This window comes from Parus major, chromosome 2 (assembly GCF_001522545.3).
Source record: "Parus major isolate Abel chromosome 2, Parus_major1.1, whole genome shotgun sequence".
Taxonomy (NCBI): Eukaryota; Metazoa; Chordata; class Aves; order Passeriformes; family Paridae; genus Parus; species Parus major.
Genome location: NC_031769.1, coordinates 19,629,161 through 19,651,557, shown reverse-complemented (window position 1 = coordinate 19,651,557; position 22,397 = coordinate 19,629,161). Strand labels below are relative to the sequence as shown.

The 22,397-nt window shown below is 35.2% G+C and overlaps 1 protein-coding gene across 5 annotated transcripts in view; it reads left to right on the top strand.

Annotated features, from left to right (window-relative positions):
• The first annotated feature begins 9,065 nt into the window (after nucleotides 1–9,065).
• Nucleotides 9,066–22,397, top strand: part of SLC39A12 (solute carrier family 39 member 12) — a 40,656-nt gene continuing 27,324 nt past the window's right edge. Inside the window, exons 1-4 of one of the 5 annotated variants that reach the window (XM_033511731.1) lie at nucleotides 9,067–14,578; nucleotides 15,195–15,371; nucleotides 16,441–16,793; nucleotides 20,847–21,128. In XM_033511731.1, the coding sequence (XP_033367622.1) occupies nucleotides 16,524–16,793; nucleotides 20,847–21,128 (552 nt within the window). In that variant the 5' untranslated portion in view covers nucleotides 9,067–14,578; nucleotides 15,195–15,371; nucleotides 16,441–16,523. Of the gene's footprint in view, nucleotides 15,372–16,440; nucleotides 16,794–20,846; nucleotides 21,129–22,397 lie in introns of all 5 variants that reach the window. The other 4 variants (XM_033511738.1, XM_033511734.1, XM_033511743.1 and 1 more) reach the window with 4 other exon arrangements.

Below are 22,397 nucleotides of genomic sequence, written 5' to 3'. Positions count from 1 at the left end.
GACTCTATGGCATATCTTTTAAATATGTGAAACGTTTGAAATATTTCTAAAAAGTACATGACTCTTAGCTACTGCCTCTGTATTCTGTTAGTGTTTGAAATAACATTGTTAAGTAATAGTCTTAAAGGCACAGAACCTATTTCTGGGCTTAACAGACATGCTTTCACAAAAGCAGGTGTACTGTCCTTTCAAAGACATGAAGGGATGAAATATATATTACACTGAGTATCTCAGAGGGCTATGAAATGTTATTTCTTTCTCTCACATGTATCCACTGGGGTGATTCCTTTAAAGTGTTTCTTTACTGTCTGAAATACTCAGCTAGCTTTCCTTTGTCAGGAATTCTGACAGTTAATAGCAATGTTTTATTTTGTCTTGGAAAAGAAAATGTATGTTTTCGTAAGACATTGCCAAATGTATTCAACTGCAGAAAATACTCATTCAAATTCCATGCTTGCTTATATAATGGTTTTCCAGCATTTGAAAACAAGCCTGAAATATGACCTGCTTATTTATGTGGAATCATTCATGGAGATAGATTTTACTGACTAGCAAAAAGACACTTTCTGTAGCACTAAAAGCCAGATATGTACTTCATCTGGGATGCTTTCCAGCTCTGTTTACTAAGAGACTATCTTGAAAACTTCCATATTAGTGCTTTAGTAAGAGCTCAGAACATGAGTAGAAATCCATATGTTTGGTATTCTGAAGATACTGAGTGGTTCACTTGATCTAGAGCTCATGATGGGGCAGCTGGAACTAGATCTTTAACGTTCCTTCAAGCCCAAACCATTCTATGGTTCTATGATTCCACTTATGCTTTTCCATTGATTCAGATGCTTAGCCAGTATGTAGGGCTATGCCAACTTGCTTGTATTCAAATACATATTTATATAACACAAGTGATTAATAGATTACAAGGTCAGAAAACAGCATGATAATTGCCATTTTTAATCAGAGACCAGATTGTAAGACTTAGAGCTGAGTCAATTCATGTCAAGCTATCCTTCTACCATATCTTTTGATTATTTTACAGAGATTACATATTTTTCCACTGCCAACAAACACATTAAACTGTCTCTCTGCTTTGTTCTTGTAACACCTGCTTTGTTTCAGAAATCTCTTATTTCTTGCAAGATTTCTTTCCTTGGTCTGTTATTCTTTCTTACTTAGATTAAAAATATCCTTTAATCTTGCTTTGTAGCTAAGTAAGGAACTTGCAGCACTGTGTTTATCTGTGCAACATGCTAGAAATACTTTGTCCCTCAAATCTTAGGATGCTTGGAATGCCAGTTACTTAACCTATAAAGACCTAGGATAGGGCAACTAATAATGCTTTTCAAGATAGCAGCCTTCCATTCATTCAGCCACCCTATCAATTATTCAGAGTTGTGTTTCTTGTGGACACACTCATATTCATTAAAATTTACCTTGACTTTCAGTCAGTTTAAAATCAAAAATTTGAGGTTTCTTTATATTACAACAAATTATACTTTAACATATTTTTTTTCCAGCTTTAGTGAAACCAGTTTAAATATCACTTTCAAAACTGACATAAAAGTGCTACATGTAAGCAAGCCTGTAGTCTTGTACAGCTGCTTCCTGAGAATTTGTTAGAAACTCATTGCTGCTGAAAATGTAAGCTGGGTTTATTGTGCCTAATGCAAACTGGATTTATTTGTGCTCCTGTGTAGGCTCTGCTTGCTCTAGGAAAATGCTGTATGCTGTATATCGTGCAGTAACTGGCAGGACTGGAGCCTTACAGAAATAAGATACATGAGGTGAATTGATGGATTCAAGTCCAATCATTTGTGAGCCTCTAGCCAATGTACTTCTCTCTTTCTTTCCTTAAGAAAGTGTCTCAATGGAATTTGAGACATGTGATGGATTTTTCATGGCAAATATCAGCTATTTTCTGTATTTAAATTAGTTTTGGAATGGCATATATTGAACTTATGCAAATTTTGTCAGGGAAGTCCATTATGGTCTTATAAATTCAGCAAAGGTTTCAGTGATTGTATCTTGTGTTCATATCCCACAATTTATTATTCAAACAAACATTGTTAAAGGTTGTGGTAACAAACTACAGTGACTTATTTCACCGATGAATAACTTCTGGACGTAGAAATATTTTCAAATTATGTAGTATAAATCACATATTATCTACTTGTACATTTAAATTTTTATTAGAAGTGCTATTTTTTCCTATATTAAACATTAATCTAACAATTTATATGAAACTATTAAGAAGACAATCAAGAATTGTTGGCAGGATTAAACAATCATTATGCAGTTACAGGTGCAGTACTTGGAATGCTCAGTGACTTTGCTGTTTAATCTTTAGTTTAACTTTATACTAGATAAGTTATGGACAATTGAAAGTGCCATCTTTTTAAGCAAAAAATTTAAAGCCAGTTCTCTAAACTGGCTGGTGATGAATCAGAAAAAAAGTCTATCTACAAATAACATAGAGCAAACTTTTTTGTGGTCTGTTGCTTTCCTTGTTCAAAAGGACATGAATTTAAATCTGAGCAGGCTCTTCAGTACTTTACTGCTGCATAAGGAGTAAGAGACAATCTGTAAAGCAGGGAAATTTGCAGTCTGTTAGTTTTCTTTGACATTTTCTACTAGTCTGGATTTTTAAGGAAATGTTGCAAATCACATAGCCAACAAATGAACTGTGGAATCACTACAAGTTAAGAGTGCATGAATATTCAATTGGCTCATTTACCATATTAAGAAAGAAAGCTTGGTAGGTTTTACTGACAGTGTTGCAGCTGTCTTCCATTTTTATACAATAATATGTAATCACACTAATGAATTCTTTGTCTTGATAATACTTTTTATAGTGTTGTTGTTATCCTTAATGTTTCATGTATGGTCCTCTGCCTATACACAATTTAAGAGCTCCATTCTTATCAAATTAAATGAATTCTTTACTAACTAACCACTTATGGTTAGTGTTTTACGTATCAGTTTAAGATTCTCAGCCTTGGGCAGTATCCTGGATGAGTCCCCAATCTGAGTTATAGCTAAAGCTAGAAACTGAAATTCAAAAACGCTTACTTGATAGGAATATTTAAATAAAACCCTTTAGTGTGAAATGTGGCCAAGTGTACAAGTGTTCTGTTCAGTTTCCTGCAGTTGAATAAGGCCCGATTCCTCTGAGCTACTGGCATTGTGTGCTATTACAGAGCAGTCTATGTTGTAGGTACTGTAAGAAGACATCAGACCTAAAATCCATTTTCTTGATGAATGGAACCTTAACAATTTCATCAGTGGTGACCCCAGTGCATCCAAAACAGCAAAGTATTTTCTCAGTTAACAGCCAAACCAACAGTATTTTCTCATACAGATGATTGAGAACAGCAGTACTGTAAAGGAAGCTACCATCAAATGTCTTTATACAGGCAGACTGTGTTTTAGGCAGGCTAACAGAACAAAGGCTGGCTTGGTATACACACTCGAAGTTACAACCTTCCAGCAGTGTTACTTTGTGGTGGTAGCATGGCCACTGTTCTAGTGTGTAGCACTGCCTTTACTGTCACACCTATGCAAATCCCTGTGACAAGGCATGTCTGCTCTTGTGTGCAGTGCTGCTTCTGCAGCTGCCAGTGTCGGAGCCTGTCAGTTCAAATATCCTATCTCTTGTAAGCACCACCTGAAGTCATGCTGACAAATAACACCCGAGTCTCCAAAGGAAGTTGGTATGTTTATCTGGTCTTCCTTCACACTGGGTCCCTCCACAGCAGGTCTTTGCTGAATTATGTTAATATTGGAAATAGTATAGTGGATCTATTCCCCTACCAGCCCCAGCCAACAGAATCAGCCAGGATTGACAAGGTGGGGTGTGTTTGTAGTTATGTCCAGCATTTCTTAGTTTAGGCAGTTTCTGTTTAGGTACAGGCTCAGAGATCTTGGGGAGTATTAGACTAATCTTAATCAAAGGAGCTTTGTTGGGCACTTGGTGCAATGGGTAACAGCTCTACTCTCCCTTGGGCAGTGACTTCCTTATTTGTGGATCATTTCTCAAGCCTTTATCGGCATGGCATGCTTACAAATACTCTCACTACATTATTCCTGTATAGTATACCACTGGTGTGTTAAGAGCACCTGAAAGCAGCCACTACAAAAATGAAGACAATATATTCATGTTTCGCATGAATCACTATTTAGACTGTTTAATTTCTTTTTCATTTAGACTAATGGTGTTTTCAATTGACTTGTCAGTTGAAAATGGCCTGTATTGCTGAAAAAGCCAAAAGAAAACAAAAGCAGACTGTATCCTGTCTTTACACAGAACTAGCTGAAATCTGAAAGACTGTAACATAAAAGGAAAATTATATCTTTGAAAACAGCTTCAAAGTAAGCAGTTTAATATAATAGTTTCAATATGGGGACATGATATTTTCTTAAGAGCAACAAGGATTCCATTTAGCTCGCAAGTTAGCAATGGCAAGTTAAACATGAGTCAGCAGTGCCCAAGGGCCAACCATGTCCAGGGGTGCATCAGGCACGGCATTGGGAGGGGCTCACACAGTAAGTGCCCCAGGACACAAAGAAAATGCTTAGAAACAAGATTTCTTGAGGAGTACAGGAGGCATGGTTTATGTGCAAATCTGGTAAATCCAAGCAACGTTTATTTGTAGTTTGAGTAAATTCCTGTAAAATGCTTAACCGGTCACCAGGTGAATTCATAGAGCTTACTCCCATGTCAGCAGCAAGAGGCAGCTCCTTGTAATTTCTTTTTGTAAAGCATATGCTGTGAAACGGGACTCTTGGGGAAAAAAGGTAGGTGTTTTCCTGTCCTCATCCTCACTAGTCATAAACTTTAGCAGACATCACGCTGTCTTATCGACCTCCTCCCCACCTGCACACAAGTTTTTCTTTCGATTTTTAGAGCCAGGCACCTTGCAGAACACGTGGAAAAACAGTGAAAACTGCTGCAGATTACTGTCTTTATGCATTCATACCAATGTTAAGATGACCTACAAAACAAGTATGATTACAGGATCCGTATTATATTAAGGTGATAAACTAAATCAAATGCCTTTTATTAGTAATGGCTTAGAAATACAGGAGAGAAAAAAAAAGATTCTGTGAGTTCTGCTAAAAAACCCAATGTAAGTACATTCAATTTCAGCTATGAGGAGTATAGTGTCCTACTGACATTTTGATTATTGTTTGAAGTGGGCAGAACATGGGTTTTGATTGGATACAAAGGAAAGCAAAATTATTTAGTGCTAGAACAACTCTCTTATGAGAGAGAAGCTAGAGAAAAAATACCTAAATCTGGACTGAAAAAAAATGATGAGAGATATTGGTAATATTTACAAAATCAGGAAGTTTGTGAAATGGATACAGAACTGTCATTGATTGAATTTTACAGTAGGCTAAAAACTTAGTAAGGAAAATTTAAGAGGAAATGGATTTTAAAGGGATGAAAAAAAAATCCCTTTACGCATGAGGTAGGGAATTTCAAAAATCTTTTTAGCACAGGATCTTATAAAGGCAGTGCAAAGATGGATTAACTACATGTGTTGAAAATGTTTATGAGCATTTAATAAAGGCAACAGTGATGGGTGTGTTCTCTAACAGCTCGTTCTAATGACTGCTTGTGCTGGGTGTGAGGGGAATGGACCTCAAACAGTGTCGAGCTTGCATGCACTGTCTAAATAGCATTTTCTGTTGCTGTGTTATAATGCTGAGCAAGGTAAAACAATGCTTAAGGCCAGTAGAGCTTTTCTTAGCCCTTATGGTCCTCTGCTCTGGGTTATTAATTTAATTTCATTTTCCATCCTTTTCTTCATATGGTTTGCCTTGGAGCTTGTTGCTTATTCCAGTAAAAAGGTAATTTAAAATACTGTGCCTTATTAAACAGAATAAAATGGACAAAAGCCATGGATTTTTGCAGGGTTTTCAACAAAACCATGGATGTTTCAGAAAATGCACAGGAAGAAAACATGCCTCATAATTTGTGAATATGGATAAGTTACCGATGTGCCTAAGCAAAGCAGTTTGTGCTGTAAAACTAAAATTGTTTTGTTTTTAGGCTATTTTAAAGAGTCTGTGACAAGCATCGTATCTATCTATGCCTTTTACTACCTAAATGCGTAAGTAGTTGGATGTGTACCCAATTGAGGGTGTGTTTTCAAAGCTGTAGCTTTCCACAATGTAACTGGGCTACCCTGCAGTGCAAATTACATCTTTGCAGGAAATAGGTTTATTATTGTTGGGAGTATGGTATGGAAGAGTAGCACTTTCTTCTGAGATGTACAGATGGATGGATGTATTTAAAAAAAACAGAGTAAGAAAATGTTGGAAACAAACTGTACTGTAGACTGTTCATAGACTGTTCATGTTGGATCTTCTGTTCTTACTGCCTCCTCATTTATAACATTCATTGAGAGATGACATTTAAAAAGACATTAAAATTAATGTCATGGATATTGCAGCATGTTTAATTGAGTCAAAATATCTCTTGGAGTAAGTCATTCTACTTTGCAAAACAAATTTGAGAATATATTTCTTCGTTGTATTATATATCATCTTCGATAATCATTTATTTACTTTGACAATTTTGAGTCCTACTGTAAAATTCACATTCCTTTGCTGCCAGATAAACTTCATTGCAAGTTAGAGGGATAAACAAAAGCAATCTGGCATATGCACTTAAACTTCTACTTCTAAAACTAGTCATTCACCAGCTTAGTATGAAATAAAGACACATGGAAACTGTTCCGTGCAGCAGAGGGCAGCAGTAGTAAAATGGTGTAGGAAGGAGGTGATTTCATGATGTCTACTTTTATAATCTTTAATACAGTGTAGCTCAAAGAGTTAAAAAAAAAAGTTAAAACAGAGTTAATCCCTTATTTCTGTCTTCTTGATGATGTTGATGCCAGCATTTATTGTCATTAATAAGAGAAAACTATTTTCTTACATAGTTTCTAAGATCTGGACTTGAATTACTGTGGTTTTCACTTCACAAAAAAATCCCTGAACCTTCTACCCTGTAAAATTTTTATTTTTCTTTGAACAAATGATACGAGATCTGGTTCTCAGCTAGCAAATGGACATGGGTTTTTTTTCTGAGATCATAAATTACTGCTTCTACAGATGCATTTTATTAGGGATTGCTTCATTACATTCTAGTGGTCAACATCCTGTTATACTGCCTTACAATCAGTGAATTCTTTTTTATGAATATAAAAATATTGGAAAGCCTTTATAAATTAAATAAGTATCAGATGCAATGAAGATGTTTGTGTACAATGGCTTTGGACATTTTCTTTGGATTTGTTTTTAATAGCATGGTTTATGGTTTTCATAGCATTTCTTTTTGTTTATTTCATGTCTATAGCTGAGTCCTATGTCTGCAGCTTTCCTGCGTGTAGGTATTAGTAGAATGCTTTTTCTAGCCCTTGTTTTGCACAAAACTTGCAGGAATCTTGGAGATTTTTGCTCTTCTGTCAGATATATTAGAAGTAGTAGAATTGGTAATAATGTACTGGAGTGAAAGGAATGAGGGAATTCATACAGGGACAGGGAGGGATTTAACAGGCAAATGTAATTAATAATACAGATGTCTACAGCAAAGGCAATCTCTCAAGGCTTGTTTAGCTGTCAAGGGTGTTATAATTACAGAGGCTACTATACAATTCCTCTCACCCAAAAGTTTGTTGTGGAATAGGCCTGACAAACTGCCTCCTAAAATGCCTCAGTCTCCAATGACTGCACAAGGATCCTAAGATGACTAGTCCAGATCCTTCCATATGCTGCAAATTTAGATAATACCCAACTTAAATACACACACAGATCTTGTCAGCTTTAGCCTCACTTTTTCAGGAGATCACCCTGAAAAAAAGCAAAAATACCCTGCCTTTTTAAATGAGGGGGGGAAATGAAAATAAAAGAAAGAGAAAAGATAATTAAGACTATACTCAGTTATGAATTATAAAGGTTGCAAAGTGTTTTCTTTAAAAAAAAATACAGGTGAAAGAGAATTAATAGTTTCCATGCATATATTAAAAGGCTTTTTGGAACTATGTTTTTGGAGATAATATTTAGATTAGAGACCAAAGAGTTGCAAGCAGGTTAAGGGTGTCAGCTTTATTGTAAAGTTTGTAGATTTTTAAAGAATTGATTAGTTGACATAAAGCTAGAAATTTGCATTCTGAAAGATTTAATTCAGCTTTATCAATATGTTAAAGAGGAGATAACATGAAGGAGCATGACAAAAGGGAACAGGGTTTATTTTTCCCCTCTCACACACATGTATTTTCCTCTTTCAATGACAGTAGTCTTTGACAGGTGTATCTCAGATTCCATCCTGCAGCAAGAAAGCAAACAGAAGTTAATACATACACAGAAACTTGTAAAGACAGCCAATGCACCAGTGTCATTTATTGGCTTTTACTGGCAAAATTTATTTGCAGAAGAGTTCCATGTCCCTCAAAAGCAAGCATAGAACAGTGCAATGAGTCATCACTCAGAAGATGGGGAGGAAAACCGATGCATTGCATCTATCCATTCTCCATCTGAAAGTGCATACAGACTCACACTACCCTTTTTCTTCACTTTGTCACTGGTTTATGAAGAGTTTTTATCTTCCTCTTATACAAAATTACCTCAGTTTCCTCTTTAGTTCTTTTTAAGATTTCTGCACAAAAAAATAAAATTTTTTAAAAAATAAAATTCTGCTAAAAAAAATCCCCCAACTCTCCTTGTAGGGAGTTAATTTTGAGAATTACTTCAATGCCCTAATGCTCTGCATACTAATCCACTTAGTCTTTCTTTTTCAAGCTTATGAGTGCCAGCCATTGACTTGTTCTACTTGGCTATTTTGAACCTCACACTGGGTTGCAGATTGTATATTGTTAAATGTAAGAAAGCATATCCAGTTTTTGATAATTAATTACTTTAAATTCATCTAAATAGAATGTGAAAATTAAGATTGCACTTTATAATTATGGTTTTCCAAATTCCTGGGGTGGGGGGTGGGGCTGGTGTATGTCTAAAAAAGGCGGTGGGGAAAGGGTGATTAGAATAAACTTTCTTCTTGTATACTTAAAAATCTATTTCCAAATGTGTGGAAGGTAGTGCAGGAATAAGAACTGCAGCAAAATCAGAGCTGCAGGAGACTTGGTTTATGTCATACTAAACAGATAAGCTGCTTGTAGCAGACCCTAAGCTCCAGTAAAGTTTCTGCTTTCAGTGTTCACAAGCGACTCACATTGAACCCCCCACTATAAATCCGTAGCACACGAGAGCTTGCTCACTGCTAAATCAAAGTACAAGCACTTGTTTAGAAGAGAGTTAGCATGGACTGCAATTCAAGACTGCCTGAATTCTTTTTTTTTTTTTTTTTTTGGTAACAGATTTTTTATTGTCCTTATCTATAGAGAGGAGATATTAGGAGCAAAGAAGAAGATAAATCCTATCTCTGTACTTTTGGAAGATTCTGTTCAGCAGAAGGGAAGGCTTGAAAAATCTTTATAGAGAGGTAGAGAGAGTATTGGTACCAAATTTTCACTGTGCTGCAGATTGCTGTTTTGCTTTTTAAGAAGTAACTTACACTTGTGTGGATTTCTAGCTCTTGCTCTTTTTACCTCATCTTAATAAATTTGTTAGCTTTAAGCTGAGCTTATCTTTAGCATAGCTATAGCATAGCATAGCTTCGAAGATAGCATTTCAGGATTTTCTAAAATTATAGTTGCCATAGACCTGCCAAAATATATACAGCCTAATTCAAATTAAAGGCTACAGTAACCAATAGAACTGGATTGTCCACTGAACTAATAGTTGATACCTACAGATGCCTACAGAAATTCTTTTCTAGGACCTAGTGATACAAAGAATTCTGTGGCCAGCACTGAGCAGAATGAACAGTGTGTCCTCTTGATGATAAAAAAGGAATTGTCTCTAAATTTGTCAGAACAATTCTACAATGATATATGGTGTGTTTAACTCAAGCTGTATTTTCAAAGTTAAAATAGCTGTTAATTTTGTATTTTCTGTATGTTTCTTATAGGCTAGAAAAAAGCAAGCATTTAATTTAGAATCTAATGGTTGCATATGTGCATTTATTGTGAATACTGGTATTCAGGCAAACTATGGTTATATAGAAAGAAACATTTTATTTTAAATTGTTTTTAAAATTAAAAAGTTCCTTTCATAAAGTACAAATAATTCTTTTTATGAACTCCCTTCTCAGTACTCTTGTTACCCAGCCTTTGAACAATGAATATACCATGTTATATGGGAGAGACAGTGGTTTGTCAGTTTTAATAAAGGTAGAAGTAAGATCACTGTCATGCAATGAAATTTGCTAAATTATTTTCTATCAATTCTGGTTCTTTCATTGTCCTTCCATTCTAGGATTTTCCTTTTTTTTTCTTTTCACCTTTATTGCTTCAGTATCTGTTACTTGAAGCCCATCTAATCACTCAAATATTCTCTAAGCTCTTCTTAGTGTTGGTACCACTTCCACACTGAATTTAAGACAAGGAGGTGAAAAGAAACTGACTTCTCTCATTTTGGATTCTATTAATGACTCAGAAACTTATATTTTTCATTTTTTTTGGGTAGACTAGAATACCTTGAGAAACATCAGTCATCTCTCAGAACACAGGTTTTTTGCCTGAAATGACTCTTCCGTATTGTGAGAATTTCTTTAGAAATGAACACTGAGTCATAATTTAAAAAACAAGAGAATAATCACTTATTATCTCAATTTCTCTATAATACTACACAATATTTCATTTGGGATATTTAAATTAATAGTGTAACGTACATGATTGGACTGTAAATGCTTTGGACCGGGTAAGACACTCTTAGTAAGATAACTCAGTTTTTGAGCCCCATTTCTTTGGAAATCTAAATGAACAACAGAGAAACAGTACACATAACAGTCTGATAATGCTGCAGAACAAAACCATACAATAAGCAGTGAAAAGCTTAGAAAGTGATTTCTGCATCTCTTTAGTACAAGAGGAAGTCAGATAACTGAAGCTGAGTTAGTGGTCTAGTAGCTCTACTTTAATGTTTAGATACCTTCATAAAAGTTAGGCTTATAATGCTCCTAAGAATAATAAACACAAGAACAATTTTTTTTTTTAATCTATGTATTCTTTAAGTAAAAAAATGAGCAACATTATATCTATATTTACAAAACCTCCTTTTTTTCGTACCAAGGATACTAATATCTCCTGTTCTGACCAAGTTCTTGATAATAATTGCTATAGTCTTGATGGTTATACCTACATCCAAATGTATTTGGGTATTCTTCTCCTGTTTTACTTTAAACACAACCAGATAGTTACCAATAAAGAGATTGTGTGAGGAAGAAGTCTGTAGTCAGATGGAGGCAATTAATTGAGTTTTAGATCACACATTCCATATAAATGAACATTTTCATTTCAAGGTAGTTTTCATGACAGCAATATTTTAGGACAATTAATGTCACCTTAATTCTGCAATATGTGAAAAGGCACCTCTGGAGGTATAATTCTTAAAATGTAAGAAGGTTTGCTGGCTCAGAGTGTATAGTAATCTATAAATTCTTTCTTTCTTGCTGTTCCACTTTAATGCAAATAGATTTCTTTGAAAACTTTCTGCTGACAAGTGAATTTTGTAATCTTGAACTAAAACAAGATTTGTTTCAGGTGTGTATATATATGTGTGTATGCGCTAATACATGTAACTCAGATAATTTCAATAATATTAATTTATTTTAATTCATTGGCAACTTTAATATATGTGATATTGTTAAGATTGGCATGTGATGCCAAAAAAGCTTAATTGACTGTGGTCATTTTAAAGTACTGACATTTTTGATTATGGTACCCTGGCATTATATTGGCAAAGATACTTCATGTATTGAAATTCTACACAAATTACATGCAAAATGTAGTTCTTTCATATGTCAATATGCTGCCTATGGCTGTAATTATACAATGTGCACACATCACATTAATAACATGGAGGAAATCTGCAGTGCCAGAGGATTCTCTTCTATTTGCCATAATTGCTGCAATTAGTAAAAAAGAAAAAAAATGCATTTGCTTAGTTCAACAAAACAAGTTACACAGTACTGAGGAAATAAGAGCTATATAGCTGCATTTCCCAGTATGATGTGAAGTTCAGCAGGGGTCTTGCAAAAATTATGCCTATGTCCTTTCCCATTCTACTGTAAAACTAAAATAAAGCTATTTGTCATGTTGGTAGGGCTCATGCAAATGCCCTTGCCATCTCAGAGTGAGTTCTCTAAAGAGTTTTCTTATTCCTATGCAATTTATTCACCAACTGTTTGAAACCCAGTAAATTGCAGAGTGCAGTTATCCATGGCATTTGTGAATGGGCAACTTGTTTTAGTTCTCACAGCAGCTGTGAAGGTGGGAGAAACCAGATAAGCTTCAGTTAGTCTTACTGGTTTGCTTAAAATGAAAATTAACAAACTAAATAAACCCCTGTAACCAGAGAAGCCTTGATTCATGTTCTATATCTAGTTATGCCGTTTCTTAATTGCCTCCACTCCTTTTTCACTAAGACCATAAGTTATTACTCTATGAGCTTTCTAAATCATAAAAGATTGTATCTGTGGGTGGAAAGAAAGTTATATGCAGCTGTCTGGGATCATGAATTTGGTAATGAAATAGAGTTTTGAGAAGTTCACATTTTTATCATTCCTCTTTTTATCTTATTTCTTCTTTTACTTTTTTTCCTGGGTCATGCACCTATGCCTGTCAGCAGTCAGTTACTTTCTTGCAAGTTCCCCAGTATGGTAATTGTTCAAATTAATTTTAAAATATTGATTTTTTTTTCTGAAAATTTCTGGTCTCAGGTCTTTGCTTTAACATGTCAAGGTATGTAAGTAAATGTAAAACGCAATAATATTTTTTAAAATTTGTTAATTTAATCACAAAATTCATCTTACCTTTGGTTTTGCTATAGAGTCTGTTTTCATGTTAGAATGGTAATATACTTCACTCTGAGTTATCCCAGTTCTCCAAGTTCTTCTCAAGGTTGTTTCTTCCATGCATATTATCATTCTACAGTAAATGGAGAGTCTCTGGCTTATGAGCATCGTGCATGGAGTTTTTTTCCCATTTATCAAAATTCTCCAAAACTCATGCAGAAAATCTGAGTCAAAATGTTAGTCTCATAACACATGAGTTACAATACTAGTGATAGGTGCATTGGGAGTTTATAAGATATTAAACTGTGTAAGTGATTTGCTTTCATCTGTAATTTTTTAGTAAATTTCTAATGGGCATGTTACTGCACAGCTCTGTAATTATTGTGGTCCCATTTGATCAGTTGGCACAGCTTCAGGATGGGTAGGTAGTGGGGGAATAATGCTGCTGCACAAGGGTTTGAAGACTTAGCAACTGCTGATGCCAGAATTTAGTTCAGACGAAGTAATCCAAGTGCTGTGTAGACAGAATTGTTCTTTAATGACAGTGGCATGACTGAAAACACAGTGTCAAGGGTAAAAGCAGAGGGTGAGCCTTGAGTCACTGTCAGTGATTTTGCCACCACTGAGAAGTTCATTTCCAAGTCAGAAGAGGTTTGCAACACTTTATCGTAAAAAGGGAAGTGAATTCTCCTTTGAGATCAACCATATTAGCCTGTAGCAATTATTGTTTGTTTTTTTTTAATGTACTGAATATTTTCTTTTTTTTTACCATCTCTCTCTGTAATAGAAATGTTAAATTAAGTTGTAGCCAGTACTATTATGCAAATCTCTCAGAGGTTTTCAATAGTTGTGAATTGTCATATGTGTTTTTAAATGTTAGCTTTTCTCAGTAAACTGAAACAACTCACCTTCTGTTTGTACACTTTAACTGGATGGAATGAATTCTTAGTTTCAATTTGTATTTATACACAAAACATCAAACTATATACAGATAAACCTATTTTATGTTTGTTTGGAGATTGAGCAATCCCCAGAATTAAATGCTGGAAGCTATTCCCCCATTATCTGAGGAATTATTTTTATTAGTGGAACAAATCTGGACATGGTTAGCTTTGTTTGACAGTACAAATTATATAAAAGCCAGAGGAAATACATATTATCATGTGTTTCTGCTTTTCAATTCATTCTCATAAAAATATTTATATGAAAAATATCTGTAATTCTTGTTTACATAAAATGATATATTTAGAAATGTTAGTTTGCTAAATATTTTTTGTAAATTGAAAAGTGAAATAAAAGAATATTTTAAAGTAGGACTTATTTTTTAAATACTCAGCCTTCATCATGCAAGAATCTGAACATGTAATTGTACTTTGTATTTCAGAGAACATTTGTTTACATTTTACACTTCCCTCCAGCTGGGGTTGTCAGTTGAATTCTTTTATAGTCAACATCAGTTGTCAGTTCTCAGTCTTGCTAAAACAAGGCTGTTCCCTTTGAGCTCACCACCTTTTAGGACATAACAAACATTTTAGAACCCAGGATTTTTTGTTAATCTAGCTTTAAAGGGAATTATGATGTTTGTATTACTACAGGCTTACTGCTTCACAGGATTTGTTGAGCCAGCTGAGATCCTTTATAACAGCACGGAAGGTTTGGAAGGTGGGAGAATGATGTGACTGGTGTACCAGTCTCTGTAGAAATCTGTCAGTCGTGACAGTTTTCACTAACTTCCAGTGCAGTAATATTGTAATGGCGTGGTGATATAAATGTCAACTTTGTAACAGCGTCCCTCTGGAAAATCTGAGTGGGTGGATGGCATTTTTTTTCACCACAGGCTGAGCTATCCCAGCTTTTTCAGTTGGTGCAAATGTGACACAGCATAAGTGGAGATGAAAGAGGCTGTTTTCTATGGGCGGTGTTTTGCAAAGAAAAAATATAATTTTTCTATGGATGTGCTTGAAAAGATTTCTATTGTGTTCTTATATTTTCAAAAAGTAGTAATATAATAATAAAAAAAATAATTCAGGTTTGTTGTAGAATTGATCAAATAATTTGGTAACACAGAGAACAATTATGAGTGCTTGCATATATTACCCATCATAACAAAATACATTCTTTAGTAGATGTTACACTACTTGTACTTCTAAAATAGACTATTTACATAAAATCATAACTACTAGAATATGTGAAATTAATTCAATAATGCAATGCTTAGAACTTGCAAGTACAGGAAGAACATGTACTAATTCCTATCCACCTCCATTGTTACCTTAAGGGCAGCTCTCTCCATAGCAACTGAAAACTTTTCAAGGCAGCAATAAACTAATCCTCTCCAGCTTCCAGAGCACCATCAAGGAATTTTAAAAACATTGGACTTCCAGCAGCTAAATACTTCTGAGGATTCAGAAGGCCACAAAGCTAGATACACAAGCATTCTTTTTCCCTTCAGAAGGTAAGAAAAGAATATTTAGAAATAAATGCTTATAATGTCCTTGTAACAACAATGCATATTCTTAGTTGCTAAATATATCTAAACACCAAAAGATTTCCTAATATCTAAAAACATACTAACTTTTATCTAAATGCTCATTTGAATTCAACAGTTCTTTTTCAGTTTTAAATACTTTATTATAAGAGTTTCCTTTAAAATAAGACACGTGTATCATATTGTAGTTCAAAGAAGATGAACGTATATGTGGCTTACTATCTTAATATGTATGTCGCTGCCCATTAATAAAATCAAAACTTCTGTGGAAAACAGAAACAAAACTCTTTTACATTGCTTATGCTTTGATAGATTACTGTTAAGGTAGAGGGAGTGATTTATTAGGAAGGATTGTGACAAGAGAGAATCTTTTATGGTACAAAATGTCTTTTGCACCTAGAGTTAACAAGTTAAGCTTGTTTGTCTTGTTTATTCACTGAGTTCTTTGAATGAAATTTTAACCTCAGTTTTGTAATTCTTCCATCTGAGTAGTGGTCACTGATTTTTTAAGTGCATCCTATTCCTTCTCTTTTTTGTGCTGTATAGCTGGATTTTAGTAATGTTGGTAAAGTGTTTTGACAATGTGACCTGCTTTATGTTACTGCTATGTAACATAATTACTGGACATTCATATTAGTATTAGACTAGAAATATTTATTTACAGGGTGTTTTTTGTTACTAAAAATGTGTTTTCATGATGAAATGAAAGTCAAAGCCATGGTATTTTCCTATTCTTACTGAAAATAATTATTACTGAATGCAATAACATAACACTGAAATGAAAGCCATAGACTATTTTTAAGGCAGGGAAGGGCACTTTGAGACAACCTCTTGTTGGTAATTCTAAAGAAGTTTTGAGGCCATGGTTGTCTTAGTTTCCTGCTGTTCTGTGCTGTAAAGCCCTTACAGGCTCCCTGTTGTTAGAAAACAGCTTGTCACTGCAAATCAGCTTAGCCAACCAATTAATAAATCCTTTCGAACATATTGCATTTGCACTAATTAAAAGGTTGGGTTTTTTTTCCCCTTTACCATTCAGATTCTTCAGGTTTCCAGTTTAAGCTGTGAAGTGCAAACAACAATCCAACATTCAGTGCAGGTCACGCACTGCTGGAAGAGGAGATGTGTTTTCTGACCAAGCATCCAGCTCTTGGGGTGGTATGTTCTGCTTTCATATTCAGCGTGCTCATTGCTGAAGGACAGCCTGGGGAAGAGCATGGGCAGGATGGCAGCAATCCTCCCAGCAGAGGCTCTCTGGTGGAAGTTTTACGCATTCTCTCAGCTGAAAACACTGAGCTCCACATGAACCACTCACGAGAACTGGTCAAAATGTTACTGGAGAGAGCTGAGTGCCCACAGCGGATTTATGGCATGCAAGAGGATTGTAATCTGGTTAGTGCTTCAATTAATGAGGGATATCTTTACAGGATCATCAGTGAGTTCTAACATTTGTTAGAGTGATACTGCCCTGAATACAATACCTAAACATGTAAAACACTTGTTAGAGCAAAAAAAATTGGCCCTGCTTTGTTTCATTTTGAATTATTATTATTTATTGTTTGACTCATGAAGAGATATTCCAAACATGACAGACATTCCTTTTAAAGTTCCCAAGTGTTTGTTTTCCCATAAAAATTTTCCCACTGAAACCTGGTCTAACAATAAAAGCATGAGCTTGAATTTGTGGCACAGGATTTCCACTGTGGAAAGACAGGTAAACACTGAGGACCAGTTCTGCCACTTTTTTTGTTGTTCTGGATTTTAGTTCATAAAAATAAAACCCAGACAGGATTGTCTGAGATTTATGTGCCACTTCACTGAAATATTCAAGATTAAGGGGAGAGTTTTGTAAGCAGTTCAGGTCAAGGAAAATGAAAGGCAGAACAATGAATCTACAAATCCAAATTGAAACTGGAAGTAGTCCAGGGTACAGTTACACAGAGGGATTGGTTGTCTGCTTGAGAATATTTTCAGAACTCAGTCCTGATTCAATGAAGAAAGGACAGGGACAGTGTTACTGAGCAACTTAGCTGAAAGGGACAACAAAGGGCTTGGTCAGCCTTGGCTTTCATTACTGTGGCTCTGGAACTGTTCAGTGACCTACATACAGCAGTGTCACTTTATACCACACTTAGGAAGATGGTCTGAAAGTTGAATGTTTTTACAAGGTACTGTTCTCAGCAATCTGCCAAGCCAGTGAAGTGGGGATCTTTTTATCCTTTGCAGTAGACAGACACTTGCTTAATTGACCCTTTCTAAAAATGCTTCCATTTTTCATACAAGCCCAAATGTGAAATTTCATACATATATATTGTAGGTGCCTGTCATTACCTAAATGGATAATTTTTTTATGAAGGAAATTATTCACACATGGACAACAAATGTGCATCAGATACGGGCCCAGATTGAAAACTGACAGTGTATTAAACCTGGGTATATAGTTCTTCTAAACTTCACAAAACAGGGGACTAGGTTTTTGTTTGCCCTTTTTGTTTTTCTTTTTGAGTGGCATGGTTTTTCTTGTATTTGTAATTTATTTTTGGAGAGCTTGCCCACTGTGTCCTTGGATGGACAAAATCTAAGAGAAACTTATCTGGGGCTTACTTTGGTCAGTACTGCTGCTCTGTTCAGGTTTCATCTTGGAAATTTTCTATAGGAAGACTTTGAGGACTTTAACCTTTTTCAGTACTTCTCAATCTCGTCTGCTCTCTGTGTTAGAAACACTGCACACACCCTACACTGTCAGTGGTACTGTGCCAGCACCACAGGATCATGGTTTTCTGCAGGAAACCCTTATGAGATACGTGGCATTTTCAGTCACATGGTGCCCACATGGCACTGTGCTGAAATCTTCCATTTTGATTTAACAAGGTTTGGTAAACCAAGACAGCAAAAACTGCAAGAAGAACTATCCTTCAAGTTCATCAGAATTTGAAACAGAATGCCCCACCTTAGCTTGGCATTTTCTTCCTCATACTTGATTGTTGGGAATCACTAATTGATTTCAGATTCGATTTCCCTTCTAAATCCAGGATTCCATTTATACCACATGTCTTTGTTTTCAGACTTTCTTTTCTTTATTTTGGTTTTTATAATATCTCTAATGGGCATTTAAAAGCAGTGAAGTTTAACACTTTCTTTAGACCCTCTTCTGGTTTGTTGTTACATAGTGGCCCTTAGACTTTATGGGCAGGGGCTGGCAGCTATTGAGCACCATTTCTGTATCTCCTAAGTACACAACAGTCATATATTTCTTGCATTGGTAATAAAAAAAATTTTTGAACTTCTGGCCACCTAAACAAAAGAAATTCAGGCTTCTGTGCCCAAGTTCTGGGCTTCTATTTTTTGTAGGAAATAAGCATTTCTAAATCAAGGATGGATGATTATTCCTGTAAAAATATTAGTAGGAGCAAAAAACCCCCCAATCTAAGAAACAAAAAAAAAACCAAGTGACAAAATACTTCATATCCTCTTAAAATCTTTTCAAGGGTCACTCACTATGGGCTACCCATATACTATGGAGTAACTGCATCTTTTACAGTGCATCTGCTTCCTTCTAATTAGAAGTTTTCAGTCATCTTACTTGCAAGAGCAAACAATGCACTCATTGTAATTTATCCTCAATGAATTTTAAAATCTTAGAGAAATATTTGAAAATCTTCCACTTCATGCCGTATGTTTATTGTATTACTACTGAGTGTTCATAAAGGCTGGTTGACTGACTTGAGGTCTTTGGGACAGAAAACAGAATAGATTTCTCCTAGTCCAAAGAATAATTCTCAGAGTTTGCATTAGGAAAAGTTAAAGACCTTGATAAGCAATGTAGGTAGGACAGGATACAATGAATCATACTGTAATCTAGTTCATGTATAGAAATAGTTAATTTGGCTATTAATATCTATTTAGATTCATTATTTTGAGAATTTTTTTTAGAATTCTTCATATTAAAAAGTAGCAGCTCTCTCAGTTCCTTCAAGGAACTTTGGCTTCTGAACATGACAATGTTTGTTTCATTAACCCAGCTTCAGTGTAGGACAGTGACCTAATGTACAAGGTGGGCCCCATCAAACACATCATGCTTGTAGCCACAAAAAATTTATTCTGACAAACTGGATTCTGTCTGGATTCATTAATTTATTAGAATGCAGTGTTGATCCTCCCATGTTATCTCATGTGTTATAGTTTCTTCTCTGAAATGTACGGCTCAGATGCTCTATTACTGTGGAGATTAGCTGACAAATCTATAACATGCTAGGAAAGGAGTTTGTTAGAAAAAACAGATACAGAATTAATAACATCAATTACAAGATCTCTTCAAGAAAGCTTCTTTATTTTGGACTTCAGTGTCTTATTTGCCATAGCCTGAGATAGACCTCTATTAGTCTTCTGGTCTAATTTACAGACTAACTTTTGTATGAGCGGCAAAAGTTTCTATAAAGTGTCTTTATATCAAGAAAAAAAGGAGAGATGGATAGATAGATAGATAGATAGATAGATAGATAGATAGATAGATAGACAGACAGACAGATATGTATACACACACACACATACACACACACACACACACACACACACACACACACACATATATATATATATATACACACACACACACATATTAAATATTCTGTGCTCAGATGTAAAGCCCGCACAGGGTGAAGATGTCATTTCAGTCCCTCTTGAAATGCATTTGAAGGACTAAATGGGGTTGAGACCTTGTGCTGGCTCTCTACACTGGATCTCATTGTTGCATTTAACAGAATTCATTGAGAAGCATAAAAATAGCTGTGTGATTACAGGCTCAATTATGTCTCTCAGCAGTGCATTGAATATGGTATAACTTCTGTTTACATAGCCTCAATTAACTAGAGTTCAGCAACTGTTCTTATCTTATAATGTAAACACATATAGAATGCAAAGATGAAACTATGAATAGCCCTAATTCATAATATATTTGTAACCAGAAGTGTAATCTTCTGAAGCCAGCAGAAGGTTTTGGCTCTCTACAATGATTGATCAGAATTATTCCTAATTGTAGGGAGTCTCAAACCACTAAATCACAAAATTATGGAATAGAATCATAGAATGGTTTGAGTTTGAAGGGGCCTTTAAAGATCATGTTGTTCTACTCCCTGTACCATGGCAGGGGGACCTTCCAATTCAATAGACCAGGTTGCTGAAAGCTCCCTCTCTAGGACATTTGACTTTTCTTAGAAACAATAGGGGCTCTGCAAAAAAAATGCACAGCGAGATCTTGCAGCTATAGAACTGCAATGAACTACCTGCACCCTCCTGCCATTCCATTAGCCTGCATCTGTGTAGTTTTGGGTTTGATCCCTTAAATATAGAAGTTGTATTCTCCTGTTGTCCTTCCTGTCCGTATTTGCAAATGACTGGCAGGGTGTCACTTGAGTTGAATTTCCATTTATTTTTATTTCTTCACAGTGCCTTGAACCAGATGCTTTGTTACTAATAGCTGGAGGAGATTTAGAAGACCATCTCAGTGAAGAAGTATTTGAGAGAATTTCTCTTATTCTTCTCTACTACATTCTTCATCGTAGAGATATGTGTTCTTCAGAATTCAGCTTGAATAATAAGGATTATAAATTTTACCTACAGAGTATGCTTAGTTTAAGACATGATGAAGACTGTTATTATTTTTCACGGAATGAAACTGAAGATATTTTAGCTGCAGTAAGGCAACATTTTAAAACTTCTGAAAACCAGGTAAGGAAATCATATGAAAAAATAGCTTTATCTTTATAAAAGGTATAATGACTTTATGCTAGTATAGAGACTATGCCATTATCACAGTCCTCAAGAAGACGGGTACATGAAAGTGTCCAAGCACAGGTTGAGCGCTGGTAATGTGTCATATGTGCTCTTTAATGCTTTGTTTCTGCCATGTGCCACTTCCACAGGGTCTGCTGTGAAGTGGTTGGGGAGATACTGCACTTTAGGGACCATTCCTAATAGGTAATTTAGATGCAGTTGCTCTGCTTAGGGCAGATGGAAAAGAGCCCAGCTGTGTAGATGCAAGATCTTGCACTTGGCTCCAAGGACAGAAAATACTTTCTCATCTCTGATATTTGTTAGCATAGATACACATAGCTATGCATAGATACACCACCAGTGATCTGAGATCTATTTGATATATCTATCTAATCTATCTACAAGGTTCTGTTTGAGATCCTTATATCAAATAGGATCTATAAAATAATAGAATAATATTCTTGAGTTCAAAGTCGAAGTGTTTCGATGGTATGAAGCAGAACAGATAGATTACTGGCTGGTATAGGAGCAATAATGAATTATTTTACTGTGATGAAATCCTTGCCAGGTTCTACACTTCCACATCTATCCAAAGCTAGACAGAATGAGGAATCTGTCCAAAGATATGGCTTCCTTCAGTTAGAACACATCCATTTGTGACTAATTATCTGCCAGCATGGATATGCCTTGTAGAAAGATTGTTAAAGATAAGCTTAAATTTAAAGTTGAAAAAAAAGCATGTTGAGTATTTTCAGCTAAGATCATAGTTTCTAAGTCAGGAAACATGCTGTGAGTTTTATCACTGCTGTTTAGAATTCTTTATCTCAAATAAGATCTATAAAATAATAGAATAATATTCTGGAGTTAAAAGTTGAAGGTAAACTTTTCCTTGTAATGGACAATAAAATAGGTTTTTGCTAGACTAGATAACTCCTAAAGTACAGGTTGAGATCCTGTTTATAGCCACTTAGTTCTGTTCAATGTATTGAGTTAAATTTGGTTTATATAAAGCTCAAATTTGTCCTTTTCATTTAATTAGATTTTAATTTACAGCCTACTGTAGTAGGGTTTTCTGCATAAAAAGAAGATGGGTAGGAGACCTGGCTGTGTCCAGAATATTGAGGGCCTCCAGTTCCTCTCTCTGTCTTCTTTGTGTGGTTGTTTCCCACCATAAATTATTCATTGACCAGTACTTTTGGTTCTGAGTCTTGGTGAACGTGCTGA